General features: G+C 48.0%; 2 protein-coding genes across 3 annotated transcripts; one reads left to right on the top strand and one right to left on the bottom strand.

Annotated features, from left to right (window-relative positions):
• Positions 1-994: 994 nt before the first annotated feature.
• Positions 995-7,311, top strand: LOC119310445 (wall-associated receptor kinase 5-like). The gene is made up of 4 exons (XM_037586196.1): positions 995-1,946; positions 4,548-4,648; positions 5,554-5,596; positions 6,107-7,311. The coding sequence occupies exons 1-4, from the start codon at positions 995-997 to the stop codon at positions 7,309-7,311; spliced, it is 2,301 nt and encodes a 766-aa protein (XP_037442093.1).
• Positions 7,312-9,442: 2,131 nt separating this feature from the next.
• Positions 9,443-13,929, bottom strand: LOC119312473 (glucose-1-phosphate adenylyltransferase large subunit). 2 transcript variants are annotated; one of them, XM_037588202.1, is made up of 15 exons: positions 13,662-13,928; positions 13,466-13,579; positions 13,203-13,376; positions 12,976-13,068; positions 12,606-12,689; positions 12,471-12,526; positions 12,132-12,225; positions 11,864-11,976; positions 11,515-11,587; positions 11,136-11,216; positions 10,679-10,765; positions 10,343-10,447; positions 10,143-10,249; positions 9,984-10,044; positions 9,443-9,767 (listed from the first exon to the last, which is right to left on the bottom strand). In XM_037588202.1, the coding sequence occupies exons 1-15, from the start codon at positions 13,824-13,826 to the stop codon at positions 9,666-9,668; spliced, it is 1,509 nt and encodes a 502-aa protein (XP_037444099.1). In that variant the 5' UTR covers positions 13,827-13,928; the 3' UTR covers positions 9,443-9,665. The 2 variants fall into 2 exon arrangements, with proteins under 2 accessions (XP_037444099.1, XP_037444100.1); XM_037588203.1 differs by lacking the exon at positions 11,864-11,976 and having other exon boundaries at positions 11,515-11,592; positions 13,662-13,929.
• Between the last annotated feature and the right edge of the window lie 1,283 nt (positions 13,930-15,212).

Raw genomic sequence — 15,212 nt, 5'->3', positions numbered from 1 at the left:
GCCCCAGGGCACACCGGTCGCCGCGCGCACCCGCAGCTCCGGCGTCCGCATCGGCGCCAACGCCTCTCCATCCACCGGCTGCCTCGTCCTCGTCGAGCCCAAGCCGGAGCCCGGCCTCCCTGCGGAGTACGAGGAGATAGCCCGGCGCGGCTTCTCCGACGAGGACGCCATGCGGTGGGCGCGGGACGACTACCTCCGCGACGAGACGGTCCGGCAGCACCGGGCCCTGGAGGAGATCGCCGCCCGCAAGCGTGGGCGCGAGGACGCCCACGGCGTCGTGGTCCTCGACAACGACGACGACGACGCCGCCGCCGCCCCCGGACCGTCCAACCCGCCGCGCCAACCGGGGGAGGAATGCAGCAGGGACGGCGGAGGCGTAGACGGGGGCGGCGGCGACCGCGACGACGACGGCGGTGACTACACGCGGTTCTACAACCTCCTCGGCATGTAGAACCGCGTGGGCGGGGCGGCGAGGCGGGTGGCGAGGCGGGCAGCGAGGGAGACGGCGGGGTAGCCCGCGGTAGTTTTTTTTCTTTTTTTTTGTAAAATATGTTTAAGTTTGAACGAACTCGCCGAAGTTTGCAATGAATTTGCGCCGTGTTTGTGCCGTGTTTAAATTTTTTTAAATACCGTGGGCGCCGCGACTGAGGGGCATCACGCCCCCAGTGCGTGGTTTAGCGCCGGTGCGCTTCCAGTGGGCGATTTTTTGTCCCTCCTGGGAGGCCAACGGCGGGAGATGCCCTAAGTGCGCCAATCTGGCCCTTAAACCCCAGAGGGGGGCGCGACGTGAAGACCACCATGACCATCTTCCGAACGATCGTGGAAGCCATCAACTCGTCGTTATTTAATCCTAGCAACATCTTGTGTCGATCTGGACACGGCAAGCGCGCTCAAGCACATATAAGTATGATGAACGGCGCATGTCAACTCTCATCGTACACTGCTCGCAGTCGCAGCCTCGCAGGTCGAAGCTAGCTAGGATCGATCGCGATCTATGGCACCAGTCAGCTCGGTGGCCGCGCTGGCAGCAGTGCTCGTGGCGCTGCAGCTGTCTGCGGCGGCGGCGGCGGCTGTTGATGCGCACGGATGCACCCGGGAGTGCGGCGACGTGGACGTGCCGTACCCGTTCGGCGTCGTCGGCGATCCTGGCGGGGCTGGCTGCTACTTGCCGGGCTTGAATCTCACCTGCGAGACGAGCCGCGACGACCCCCCTCGGCTGCTGCTCGGCGACGGCTCCCTCCAAGTGGTCACTATCTCCCTCCAGAACCTCACTGTGCGCGCTGTACACGCCGGCGACATAAAGATAGACGCCGACGGCAACGGAACCTTCGGCGGCGGACTCAGGGTCCACGGGCCCTACAAGCTATCCGACTCCGACCGCAACGAGCTCGTTGTAACGGGTTGCAACGTGATGGCGACGCTGTACGAGGAGAGCAGCCACATCATCATGAGCGCATGTGCCTCCTTCTGCGAGGACCCCAATGGCGCTTTGCACTCATTCCCAGGCAACTATGGCCCAGGCAAGAAGTACTGCAACGGCAAGGAGTGCTGCCAGGCGCCCATCTCCGTGATCCGTGACGAGGCAGCGGGCTACGTGACGTTCAAATGGTTCGGCCAGAACAGAAGCGCGGATCACGAGTGGGGGCCGCCCGCTCGCGTGTTCGTCGCCGAGGAGGGGTGGTTTGATAATGACCACGTTGGTGTGATGTATCCTTTGTCAGAAGATGCAATGGCAGTTCCCATTCTTCTTGACTGGGAGATTGTCGATATAGACCCGGCCCCATCAATAGATTTCACCACGTGGTACGCCCCGCGTCATTGCACAAGTAAAGTGGCCTCCAGCATATGCAAGAGCGACAACAGCGAGTGCTATCATGGTAGAGGCTATTCCTGCTACTGCGAAGAGGGATACGACGGCAATCCCTACGTCACCGGCGGCTGCCAAGGTTAGTTTGTACTCTCTCCTTTTCTTTTAATACCTCTTTTTAGGCATCCTTTTCTTTTACTTTGCATACTAGTCTTAGGGTATTTGCAACGCTAACCCTCAAACCACCCGTAACTGTTCGAACGTGTTTTGCCATCCAACGCGGGTCTGTGTCGATCCGCCGAACTATCCGGACGCACTTCCCCCCTAAACCCGAGACAAACTTGTTGGGGGGGGGGGGGTTGCGGACGTCCGGACCGCTGCCATGTCCGCTTCCGGCAATCGTGGCCCATCCAAAACCCTCCTCTCTCGCCCACGTGCTTTTCCGCCCGACGCCAGCTACTCACATTCATACCACTGGGAGAGCCGCCGCTCTGCATTGACGCCGGCCCAACGCTTGGTTGAGCATCTCGCCGCTTCAAGCTAGCTCGCGGAGGGGTGACAAGTTGCTCCAGGCTGACAAGCGGCGGAGCACGGCGGCATGGGCATCGTGGCTGTCGTGGACGAGGCCGTGTCGTCTGCTCCTCCCGCGCCATCTGCAGTCAACGTTCGCGGAACCACGCCCTGCCGGCAGAGAAAGAAGCCGGCTTCGCGTAGATCAACGAGGCGGCAGCATGTCCGCGCCCACCGGCTACAGCACGTCCGCAGGCGCCGCCGACAGCGTGGAAAAGTAGACCATGGAAGGCGGCCACCACTTGGATCCCACGAAAGCCACCACCGCGGCGTTTCCGGCGTGCACAACCGGTGTCATGCCCTCTTCGCAGGCCGCTGTCGTCCCCTGCCCCAAAAATCAACCTTGATCCGCGCTTCATGGAAGCGGATGCCACTCCGAGATGAGCAGGGCAGCCGGACATAGGGAAGGTACGAGAGAAGCGGAGGCTATTCTTGCCCTCTCGTTGGAGCATATCCCTCCAGGGTATCCGGCAGCCCGCTCATCGGGCTGCCGGACATGGGGAATCCATGTCAGCGAAGGGCTGCGGAGGGGGCGGGGTTTCATTTTCCGGGGCTCATGGTCGGCCGAAGATCGCGAACGGGTGCTAGCGATCATTTTAGTCTAGATTTAGAGTCCGGTCTAGTTGAAATATGTCTTAGTGTAATGAATTTTCTCCTGTTTAGATGAAAAACATCCGGTTTTATGTAGAAATCATCCAAGTTTGAATGAATATTGTCCAGTTGTTTGAGTTCGAATCAAATTTGTTCATTTTTATTGAATTTCATTTGAAATATAACCGGACATATGCGGCTAGCTTTGGATGGCCGGCTCCTCATACGTGTCTGTGGACTGGTCCCGCGCCCCACCTTGGGTCCGCGGACGGATGCGGGAGGAAATTTGTGGTTCAACGTTGGAGATGCCCTTACCTAAGCTAAATTTTGTAAAGTTGAGGCGGGCCGACACTAAGATGGAATAAGCCCACTAATCCTATATATACCTAATAGAATCATGTTCAGTGACTTATTTATCTCACAACTTTTTTTATCTCAACATGCAAGCATGTCATCTCACCATAAAATTATGAACGGGATAAGACCACCTCAACATGCAACTATGCAAGGAAAAAACCATCACAACATTCAACTATGCTGGGAAAATATTTTCCATTCAAATATTGTACTTAAATTTAATTCATATTTTACAACTATATATAATCAAATAAAATAAGTCACATGTCTTTTTAATTTTGGTTCTCATGTTATCATCCCAAATTTTCATTCACCAATGTGCATGGTATCATCTAGTATACCCAATGTGCCGGCAGCAATATGACGAGAAACTATCCCCCCAAACAAAAGGATCAGAACCTTCTGCACGTCACACTGTTCAATTATATTGATTTTGTGTTGTGAATATTGATTTTTTTATAAATTTGGTTAAACTTCAGAAATTTTAACTTAAGACAAGTTCATAAAATTTGTACAAAATGTCGACTGATTCGTAGGCGTGGACGAATTAGAGTCATTTGCTCTAATCCGAAGCTAATATGAAAAGAAGTTTTACAAAATTTCATTGAAATCAAATAGTGTAAAAAGGTGACCAAGTTTACACAAATCCATCAACAACTGTAATACGACCTCCTTTCTGGTTTAAAAGGTCCACTTGTATTCCTAGGTCAATGATTTAACCAACATAACACGAGTTTTGTATCACAAAATTATATCATTACAAACTTCAAATGTTCTAATGGTATAACCTTTTTTAAACATTAATGGTATAACTTTTGTGATATATAATGCGTGTTTTATTGGTCAAATTAGCAATCTATGGACACATGTATGTCTTTTAAATCGGGAAGGAGGGAGTATTAAATTAGTACTAATAAGAAACATCGAAGGCGTACTACTAGTATGCACCACGATAGCTAATTTCTTAAAAATTCAATCAACAACATAATTCGTCCACACTTTTTCGTTAAGGGGAATATATTGATATCACGGAGATACCAGTTACACCTAGCCTCTGCAACAACGCAATATCGTAAAAACACCACGGTTACACACAGCCAAAAAAAATGAAGAAGAAAAATAAAGAATAAATATCCCGCTACAGTGATCTTCCTTGTAGCTGCAGCACCGAGGATTACACTTACCGATAACTTATTTATTTGGTCGGCTATATTGGTGCTAGATATAAACGAGTGTGAGCAACCAGGAGGAAGTCGGTGCCTTGGTAAATGCACCAATACGCAAGGCTCTTTTGAGTGCGAGTGTCCATCAGGAACACCCATGGCGACCACAATCTGCCTAACGGCTGCGTCCCTTCAACCACAGCCACAGGTTAGTATCACTGCAATCTTTTCTTCGTTTTCCCTATAGAACAATGACAAGTTACTTATTGCTAGCAAAATTTACCTACTAATATGGCTCACCTTGCCAGATAATTGCAACACGTCATGCGGTGATGTCAAAGTACCATACCCATTCGGCATGGCCCCCGACACTGCTATAGACCGGGGTTCAACCTCACCTGCGACACAACAAGCGGGAACACTACACGGCTGTTGCTCGGCGACTACGGGGACTTCCGTGTCCTTGATATCTCCCTAGCGAACACCACGGTGCGTGTCGTTCAAACCCGTGCCTTCTTAGGTCTCGCCACTGAAGATGGCATTTTTTTCGACTTCGATAATGTCTTCACGCGACCCATGGAGGAACCATACTCCATGTCTACCCGTAACGAGCTCATCCTCATGGGGTGCAACTTCAAGGCGACATTGGTCGCGTCGGACAGAAAGTCCATTCTTAGTGGATGCGCTTCCTTCTGCTCCTCCAACGTGGATGGCACATCTGCTACAACGGGGGCAAGACGCAACCACGACAAGCACTGCTACGGCATGGGCTGCTGCCAGGCACGTATCACTATGTCCAACTACGGCATGCCTGGGCATACGAGCTTACAAAGGCTCGATGGAGGCAACATGCTAAACCAAAAATTGATGCCCCCGTACTTGTTAATCGCGGAGGAAGGGTGGTTCGATTTGGGTAGGTTTTCCGGCGAGCCGACGCCGATGATTGAGCAGGAGGAAATTCCCATGATTCTACGGTGGGAGGTCTTGCTGCCCGGCTTTCCTCCGGCCAAATCGAGCTCACAGCAACCGAATTGTCCAGTGAAGGTAGCCGATAGCATATGCAAGAGCAAGCACAGCCGCTGCATACAAGAGAGTCGTGGCTATTCGTGCCAATGCAGAGACGGCTACCAAGGCAACCCCTACCTCGTCGATGGATGCCAAGGTTAGTTACATGTGTCCGGTTAATTTGGCTCAACTGTTTCTCTAGCATGTACTCTACTAACGTAGCTAACTAAGTTAATTTAATGTTTTGTATCAGGTGGCCACCGATTATTTAAAGGTGAGGAGCACTGCAATAACTCTGGGAGGATTGTTGATCTTTTGGTTCCTTTTGAGCTGATGCAGATGACTATTCAAAGTTACCAATGCTACCATATAGTAACCCCTTTGATATTCTAATTATAATCGACCTAATTAGCTTGCTGTCACTAAAAATCATCCTAGCAGTTTGTTGAAATGTTTCGTTCCTTCCCTATAGTACTAAACAGAAGTCGTAACTCACTTGGGTATGCTTTGTTGATTCTTAGCAAGTATAGATGGATATGAATAAGTACTAGTTTTTGTGCCTATATATCTGTTGGAGAAAACGGGTAATGATCTCTGTATTTTGCAGATAAAGGTGCCATCGTAGGAGTTGCTAGCGGGGCAGGCCTTGTACTTTTGGTTTTTATTGGGCTCTTCATTTCCAAGAAATTAAAGCACAAAAGGACACAGATGTTGAAGCGCAAGTTCTTTGAGCAGAATCGTGGTCAATTGCTGCAACAATTGGTATCTCAGAGAGCTGATATTGCAGAAAGGATGATCATACCTTTAGAAGAGCTAGAGAAGGCAACAAACAACTTTGATAAAGCTCGTGAGCTTGGTGGTGGAGGGCATGGCACCGTCTACAAAGGTATTTTATCAGACCTACATGTTGTGGCTATCAAGAAACCAAAGAAGGTGGTTCAGAAAGAGATTGATGAGTTTATCAATGAAGTTGCTATATTGTCACAAATCAACCATCGGAATGTGGTAAAACTCTATGGTTGTTGTCTTGAAACAGAAGTCCCATTGTTGGTCTATGAGTTCATATCAAATGGAACCCTCTATGATCATCTTCATGTTGAAGGACCAAGATCATTGTCATGGGGTGACAGGCTACGGATAGCAATTGAAACGGCTAAATCCCTAGCATATCTTCACTCGACAGCTTCAATACCTATCATCCACAGAGACATCAAGTCAGTAAACATACTTTTGGACGATACTCTAACAACAAAGATAGCAGATTTTGGTGCTTCAAGGTATATTTCAGTGGAGAAATCAGGTTTAACAACCATGGTGCAAGGCACTGTCGGATATTTAGACCCTATGTACTTCTATACAGGGCGACTCACGGAGAAAAGTGATGTCTACAGTTTTGGTGTCATGGTTGTAGAACTGTTGACCAGAAAGAAGCCATTTTCATATTTATCCCCCAGTGGTGATGGCATTGTTGCACATTTTGCTATGTTATTTGCAGAAGATAACTTGTCGCATATACTAGATCCACAAATTATAGATGACTGGAGTAAAGAAGTCCATGAAGTCGCTACACTTGCAATAGCATGTACCCAGTTAAAAGGAGAGGATCGGCCAACCATGCGACAAGTGGAGTTGACACTAGAGAGCCTACGATCATCAATGCATATTGTTTCAGATAATGTGGTGGATGAGGAATTTGAGAATGACGCCATTCCAATAAATTGCCCAATAAATGAGCATGAAAGAGGCGGCGATGAGGATTCAACCAGACAATATAGTATGGAAGAAGAGTTCATGTTATCATCAAGGTATCCTCGGTAGTTTGCACATGTTTTGGATACAGTTAATCTATCATGTTGGGTTTTCTGAAGATTTCTATTAAAAATGACATTGTTGGTCCCTTTTCTCAATCGTGTGTCAGTTTTGATCCGTATTGGTCCTCAGCATTCACTGCAATTTTATAAATTTAGATGTAAACATGTTTTACCTTCAGTAAGTATAAGTTGAGCATAATGGAAGCCCTTAGCCCCTTACTATACTTTTATGTCATTATGTGTTATGTTTAGGAGTACAACATTTGCCCCCACGTGCTCATTCCAACTTGCCGCGAGAGTAGTTCTTTGTACCCTGCTTTGCAGTCGTTTGTCTTAAACCTTCTCTCAATCAATGAAAATGATAAATCTTTTGCCTCGTTTAAAAAAAGAGAATAGGGACCAGACGGCCACACTTCAAGGGATACAGGCACGCCAAACACCTGCGCACCACAAACCATCATCAGAGAAAGCAAATGTCAGACGGACAGTTTCAGTGGATGTTTTGATGTGAGGCTGTGAGTACAAGGGGGACCCTGTAGGTCAGTTCGTCGCTCGCTACAGCATGTTCGTACGTGACCGTCGATTTAACCGGAATTCCTCCCGCCGTGATTTTACTTCGTTCCCTGGCTGCACGCCACTTAGAGCATCTCTAGCAGATCCAGTATAACTCCGGCGAACTTATACGGGACGGCCCTAAAAAAGGGCCCGCGTAGATCTTGCAAACAAGACCCGACCCGTAAAAATTTTACAGGCGGCCCCGTAAACCGACCGGCTTTTCGGTATATATGCGGGTGCGGCGTGATTTTAGGGTTTCTATCTGGCATTCCCCGCATCCATCCCCGCCGCAAATTCCACCGCTCTGGCAGCGATTTGCGGCACCTCCGGCCACCAGATCTTGGCGGCGATGGCGTCCAAGGGTGCAGGGCATGGCGGCCACGGGGGTTTCTGCGAGTGCGGTGGGTTCAGGTGCGGCGGCGGTTTCGGAGGGCGTGGGCGCTTCGGCGGGCGCAAGCGGCGCCACGATGACGAGGCGGGGAGCTTGTCCCTCCGCCCTTCGGTTCGAAGCGGCAAAGGAAGGCGGTGCGCACCAGCGGCGCAAAGTCCCGCAGCACCGGCTCGCAGGCGTGGGCGACTTTCCGGCGCCTTGGGAGGCTCTTCGACCCGTCCCTCCAGTGGCTCCGGGCGGTCGAGACCGTGTACTGGCAGGCGAGGGAGGCCGCCACCGTCGCCGAAGATGCAGCTGCGGCCGTGCGCCCGCCAGAGCTTCGGGAGGAGTACGATCTCCATCAGACCCTCTCCAGCACTCTGATCTACCACACCCTCCACGGCAACGAGCCCCCGCCACGTGAGGACGGCTTCGGCGATGAGGGTGACTCCGGTGCCGACGCGTAGAAGAAGTATGAATTAGAAGTAGAACCCCGCGTAGTATGAACAAGTTTAATTTCCGTTTGAACAATGTTTAATTAAGCTTGTATGAACTATGTGTGGAACTCTGGTGATGTTATTATGGCGCGAACTACTAGTTTTAAAATCTAGTTGAATTCCAGTGATTTATGTGGTTCGTCTCATAAATTTCGTTTACGGGAGGACGTAAACGAATTTTTGGGGTCGGTCGGTTGCAGGATCTACTAGAGATGCTCTTAGCCAGAACTGAAATCCAGGAGCGTGATTGTTTGCTGCCCATGCCCAGCGTCACAGGTCCCAGAATGGCGTGGCACGTGGCAGTGCCCAAGTATGAAAACCGATTATGCTACTTTGGATAAATGCAATGCCTGCCTAGTGACAGCACAACTCTTTTCAAGTGAACTGATTGGCTTTCATCTTCGAACTTCCTCCCTCCACCCCGCTGCACCACAGGAGGATGCCACGGCCAAAGGCTTTACGGTGGATGTGCACACAAGCGAAAAAAAACTAAAAGCTGAAATGAAATTTCTGAAATTTCGGCACTTTCAGTGGGTACCGATTTTTTTTAGGGTAGGGTACCAAAATATTTGTAACCTCAAAAATTTCAAGCTAGGTTCAAACTAATTTCAAAACTAATTTAAATTTAGTAAAAAGATCAATAGAATTAGGTGAATTTTGATAGATCGAATTCCAAAAGAAAATATCTGAAATTTGTTAAATTTCACATACTTCGGTGACATACGGAAGTTTTCTGTTTTCAAAATTTAAAACCCCGCTCATCTTGACAATGCTATTTGAAATTTTAAAGCAATTCGGTGACACGGCATTGCATGTTTGAGAACCAAAGCCATCTCGTATACACAAGGAGCATTTTCAGGATTGCCACGCATCTTATTGGAAGAGTACAAACGAATTCTTTATTTCTCTTGCTGGACTGGAGAACCGCCTTTTTTCAGCTCATATGACTAATCCATCCGCAATCACCGAGTTCTTCAGCACAACCGTGATACCGGACCGGATGTGGAAGCCTTCTGACGCCCTGTCCGCTTCCTGTACACCCTGCAAAGAACCCAACAGCAAACCACATGTTCAGTAATATTCGGACAGACACCAACTCCGAAGGGCGGTTCACTGGAAATGAATAATAGCATTTCAGATGAAAGCTACAGAAATCTTATCAACTGAGAGCAACATTGGGGGATCATAGCTTGTTGATTCATATTCATTATGCGACTGTTCTTGAAGAAACAAGGTGGCAGAGAACATCATGCATACCTCGGCGTTAGCAATGGTCACATTCTTCCCTATCCTCGCATTCTTGTCAATGATGCAGTTTCTGGGCAGAACAAGAGGGAGACATTTGTCAGACAAGAGTAATACTACGCAATGTCTAAACTGGCGAGCGGTGAGCAGGAAGTATATATGTGTGCGTACTGAATCGAAGTGTTCTCCCCGATCCCAATCGGAACCTTTCCTTCGGCCAGCTGGTCGCCTCTTTCCATGTCAGTTTCATAGAAATCAGCACCGAGCATTACCGTATCCTGAAGAAATGGAGAACCACATTTGTTTTTATTGTGGAAGTCTATAATGGATCCCTATTGGTGTTTATGTTTTTTGCAAGCAAGAGGCCTGACCTTGAGGTGTACGTTGGAGCCTATTCGAGAACGGATTCCAACGACACTGTGCTCTACCCTGCATTTATCCAAGAAACATCCATGGGAAATGATCGAATCAGTGATCTGCAAATGGTATACACATGTTAGGCGGCACGGCAACCAAATCGAGTTCTGAAGAGTAACTGAACACTTACAGTAAGATATTAGTAACTAAGGGCGCAAAGGCAAAGCACCGTGATAATGATGACACAATGTAATGGAAAGAACTTTGGGTAGTAAATATGGTAAACACGGAATTTACAATAAAAGAATACTGCAAAATGGAAGTCATACTAGCCCAGAGGCAACACATACCTTACTACCGCTGATCATAGATGGTGGTAGGTTTCTTCGCGATGTGTACATCGGTTTGCTAGCATCATAGAAGCTGAACTTTGAAGGCTGCATTGTTTAATGAAAAGATGATCACATGTTACAAAAGGTTCATGTTTTCACTTTATTTTCTTGAAAAGTAAAAGTTTATTGCTTGTTCATACGTATTATGACCATTAGTACATTGTATTTATCTCTTTTGTAGAGTGCTCTCTGCAATTCTTGCACCTTGTAAAGTGTCAGTGTATATATCTACTGCCTCACCAGGCCATACCAATAAACAGTGATACTGCGTAAGAGTAACTATTAACACCTTACATTGAATAAGACTAACACCAGAACCAATAACATAGTGGTGTAGGAAAAGAAGGGCAAAGACTGTAAAAGGATAACGAAATAAAGAGGCAGCTCGCCATTAGTTTTCACAGACTACCCATACCTGTTCAGCAAGGGCAAGATTTGCTTCGAAGAAGGATTTGATAGTTCCAATATCTTCCCAGTAATCATTGAAAAGATATGCCTGAAGTGTTAAATATTAGATACCGGTGACATCATATGGAAGTCAAGAGTAAAAAAAACATCATATGGAAGTTCAGGTTTATGGAAAGTAATACAACATATAGATACAGTTTTAACTTTTAACATTTTGAAACAAAAAATTACAAACGCAGTAATAGGGAACTGAAATGGCAATATTCTGGCAATGCCATCATCCTACTTTTCTGTGTTTCAGTTGTGCAGTTTTAGATGCCTGACTGCAATTGGAGAATGCACCAGTAGGTGATGCTGACAGCATCACATGCTAGGCATCCACGTACCTTTACATTAATCTCTCTTGCTGCAGCTGGAATTATTTCAGATCCAAAATCATTTGCAGTGGGAAAACGCCATCTGACCTAACAAAAATGCACTGCATATTAAGACCTACTTGTGATCAAGTTGTTCTATGAAAAATGCACCTTACTATAACATAAGGTATTATCCCAAAAAGACTACAACATAAAATATTCGAAAATGAAACAGCTTGTTTTTAGTACTTTCCATGTTTATTGGAACTTTGGCAGTTTGCCTTATATTTGGAGAACTGAATAGACTTTTCTTCAGGGAAGAATCGACTAGAATATTTAACTGACATTATTTTGATGTCCAGTAAGTTGATTGGCCTACCTCAAAAGATTTAGAAGTATCTCTTTCTTGAATATGTATACTCCCATTGAAGCTATGTATGGTTTCTTTTCTGCTTCCTCCTTCGGTAAGCCGAGGAGAGTGGTGTCAACTTGCTGCCAAAAGCAAATGTTCATGAACTATTTTATTTTATTCGAATGGCATTCTCAGTATTGTACTAACTGATACAGTGTGCACTTGGCCATCTAGAATGTTTCTCTAGTGTGTGGACAGGAGAGGTGAGTGGCATGAAGAGATCAATACAACTTACCATTTCCTTTAAATCAGCTCCTCTCGGTTTTTCACTAAATGAAATAACTCTTCCTGTGTCGTCTATCTTCATGAGACCAAAATCAGACGCCCGGCTAACATTGAAAACATAATTATTCATCTCTAATCCACAAGACACAAACTAACAGAGCGTTAAATCGAAGAGTTTATTATATGCTAAAAATCAAACATTTGCCTTAACACAGCAATGGCAATTCATTTTTTTCAAAAACATATTTTTTTTGAAGATTTTAATTATTTCCTCTGCATGTAGATGATGCACAGTGTAAGGCCACTTGTGACTTTATGTACATTAGCACTAAAATAGAAAGGAAATCACCTGCCATCAATAGGCAAGCAACAGATGCTGATCCCCGCGTCTCTCTGCCGATGACTCTGCATATGGAACCGCCACAACAATTTAACCACATTTGAACAGACAAGTGTGAAAAACAATCTGTATGCGGTAAATTACCTGAACAAAATCCATGTAGTCCATACGGTAGAGGTGATCGCCAGAAAGAATCAGCACATCCTCTATATCTTTAGATTTGGCATCCTGAAAAGCAAAAAAGAAAAGAAAAAAAGGTGCAGTGTTACAAGCATGAGGTTACCAGTAGCGGAACCGAATGCACAACCATTCTGGAATTATATCAGTATAACAGGGGCAAGAGGCTCTGTTTTTTTAGAGTGGAAAATGGCTTTGTGCAAAACTACAATGGGGAAACCACACCACATGAACATTTTTCTACCTAGCACGTGCACACTCCCTGCATCGCGATTCATCGTCTGTAGTGGTGAAAGAAAAAATGCATCTCACTCGCACACGCTGAGAGAAAACGTACATCGAAAAGCCAAGCGAATTGCCGAACCGCGTCGGCGGTACCCTGAAACCACGTCTTTCCCTCCGATCCAGGCCTCTGAGTTGCTGCTAGAACCTGAAAACACAGAACAGTTTCCACTCTGTCATCCCTGTTTCAGATAATCAAAGCAAGACCAGAAGATTCCTTGAAGCAGTGCATCTTCCATCCTATAGTATGAGCGGTCTGAATTGAATCACAGGACGTGGTACCTCGACGAAGCCGTCTCCGAAGCCGACGCCATTGCTGAAGTTGTAGGCCCTGGAGAGGTGGCGGTTGAGGGAGGCGGAGTTGAACTGGGTGAGGACGTACACCTTGTTGATCCCGCTGTTGATGCAGTTGCTCATGGGCACGTCGATGAGCCTGTACGCGCCGCCTATCGGCACCTGCGGCCGGTAGCGCCCGTACAATCGATGTCTGTCAAATAATCTACTCGCATTTGGCGGGTCGTGGAAAAAGAGGAGTGACAACTCACGGCGGGCTTGGCCCTGCGCTTGGTGAGAGGGAAGAGCCTCGTCCCGGCGCCGCCGCCGAGGATGACCGCCACCACCGTCCTCGGGTTCGTCGTCTCCTCGTCCTCGGCCGCCGACTGCACGGCAAAGAGTCGTGAACTGCATGACCAGAGCTAGCTAGTGACTGGGACTGAGAGGGACGGGCGATGTGTTACTTACGGCGGCTACGGCGGCCGCGGCGGCAGACTCCGTCGTCGCGACGGACACTCGCACGGAGGGGCGGCACTGGCGGCGGCCTTGGAGCGGCCGGACGCGCGCGCATCCGAGCACGCCCCGGCGCGCTCCGGCGGCCACGGAGGCGGGGGCAGCGACTCGCAGGTCCATCGCGCAACCAATGAATCCGCCCGGCCGGGAGCTTGGCTTGCGCTGTGCTTCTTGCGCCGGCGGCGTGCTCGCGAGTGTCACGAGAGTGTGCGGTGGCCGCGTCCAATCCTCAGCTCGGCCTCACGATAGACTTGCTGCTTCCTTGCGTTCCACGTGTCCACTTTGGCGTATGTGGAGAATCACGTGGGGTCATTTTTATTTTTTAACTTTTTTGAGTAAGGGGCCATTTTTATTTTAATAAATAGAGTTGTCTCCGAAAATGCTAGACTTACGGATTTTTTTTCTACACGAATTAACGAACCGACCATTCGCTCCTCACTAACCCTCACCGGGCGCAGGAGGCGGCGGCAGCGCTCGCGGCGGTGGACGTCAGCGAAGCAAAGTCGCATTCTCCGGCGCCCGGTATGGTGCACCACTCCGGGCACCGCAACCGCGTCATAGTGGATGTCGTCGGCTCGTCCCAGGACGAATCCATCATCGATCTGACGTCCACCGGCACCCAACGGGTTCCGGGCTCTGACGAGGAAGAGTAGGGCATGGGAGACGGCGACGCCTTGGCCCGTGAGTCGGCTCGTGTCCCATGCCCTACTCTACCTTGCGGGCGGCCGGACAACCACTTTAGGAGCGCAGCCGGCTGCCGGACATGGCCACGGCGACCGAATGACCTTCGCTTGAAGATCGCTACGTTGCATGTAATAATATGGATTTGAGAGGTTTCTAATTTGAGGTATCCGGATGTGGATTGCATTATTTAAGGCTTGACCGGACAGTGTCTGTGATGCGCCCGGACGCATCCGTGGGCGTTTGAGGGACCGGATTTGCCCATCGCGGTTGTAGATGCTCTAAGTTTCTTGGTGGCGGATTAGATGGTGACGTTGCAGATTCAGGGTGGGCACTGCCGCTTGGTTTGGTGGAGGGCTTGTGGGGTCTGCGGGCGCGGTGGGGTTGTGCCGTGCTGGATCAGAGGCAACTTAGGCTTCCTTTGGTTTGTAGGAATTTTGTAGGAATCCCATAGGATAGGATTTGTATAGGATATTTTGTTTAGAGCCCTTTGGTTTGTAGGAATAGAATCCTATTTCTATGGAGAAATTCTTCCTATCCTCCACATTTCATAGAAAAATAAACATTAGCCTAGATTCAATGAAAAAATATATCCTATAACATCTTTTTTTATTTCTATTCATAGGATTTCAGATACATGTCATATCAATTTCTGTGACTTTCTTATACTATGAATCAAAGGAGGCCTAAATGGTTATGCAACTGTGACGATTAGGTTTATCACAAAAATACTACATGGCGACTGTACGGCTAGTACTTCTAGTTGGTTCCTGGCAAAAAAAGATAACAAGTCTCAATTCTTTTGAGTTTCCTTCCAGATCAATG

This window comes from Triticum dicoccoides, chromosome 5B (genome assembly GCF_002162155.2).
Source record: "Triticum dicoccoides isolate Atlit2015 ecotype Zavitan chromosome 5B, WEW_v2.0, whole genome shotgun sequence".
NCBI lineage: Eukaryota > Viridiplantae > Streptophyta > Magnoliopsida > Poales > Poaceae > Triticum > Triticum dicoccoides.
Note: the sequence above shows the minus strand (reverse complement) of the source record. Positions and strands in the feature narration are given on the sequence as shown.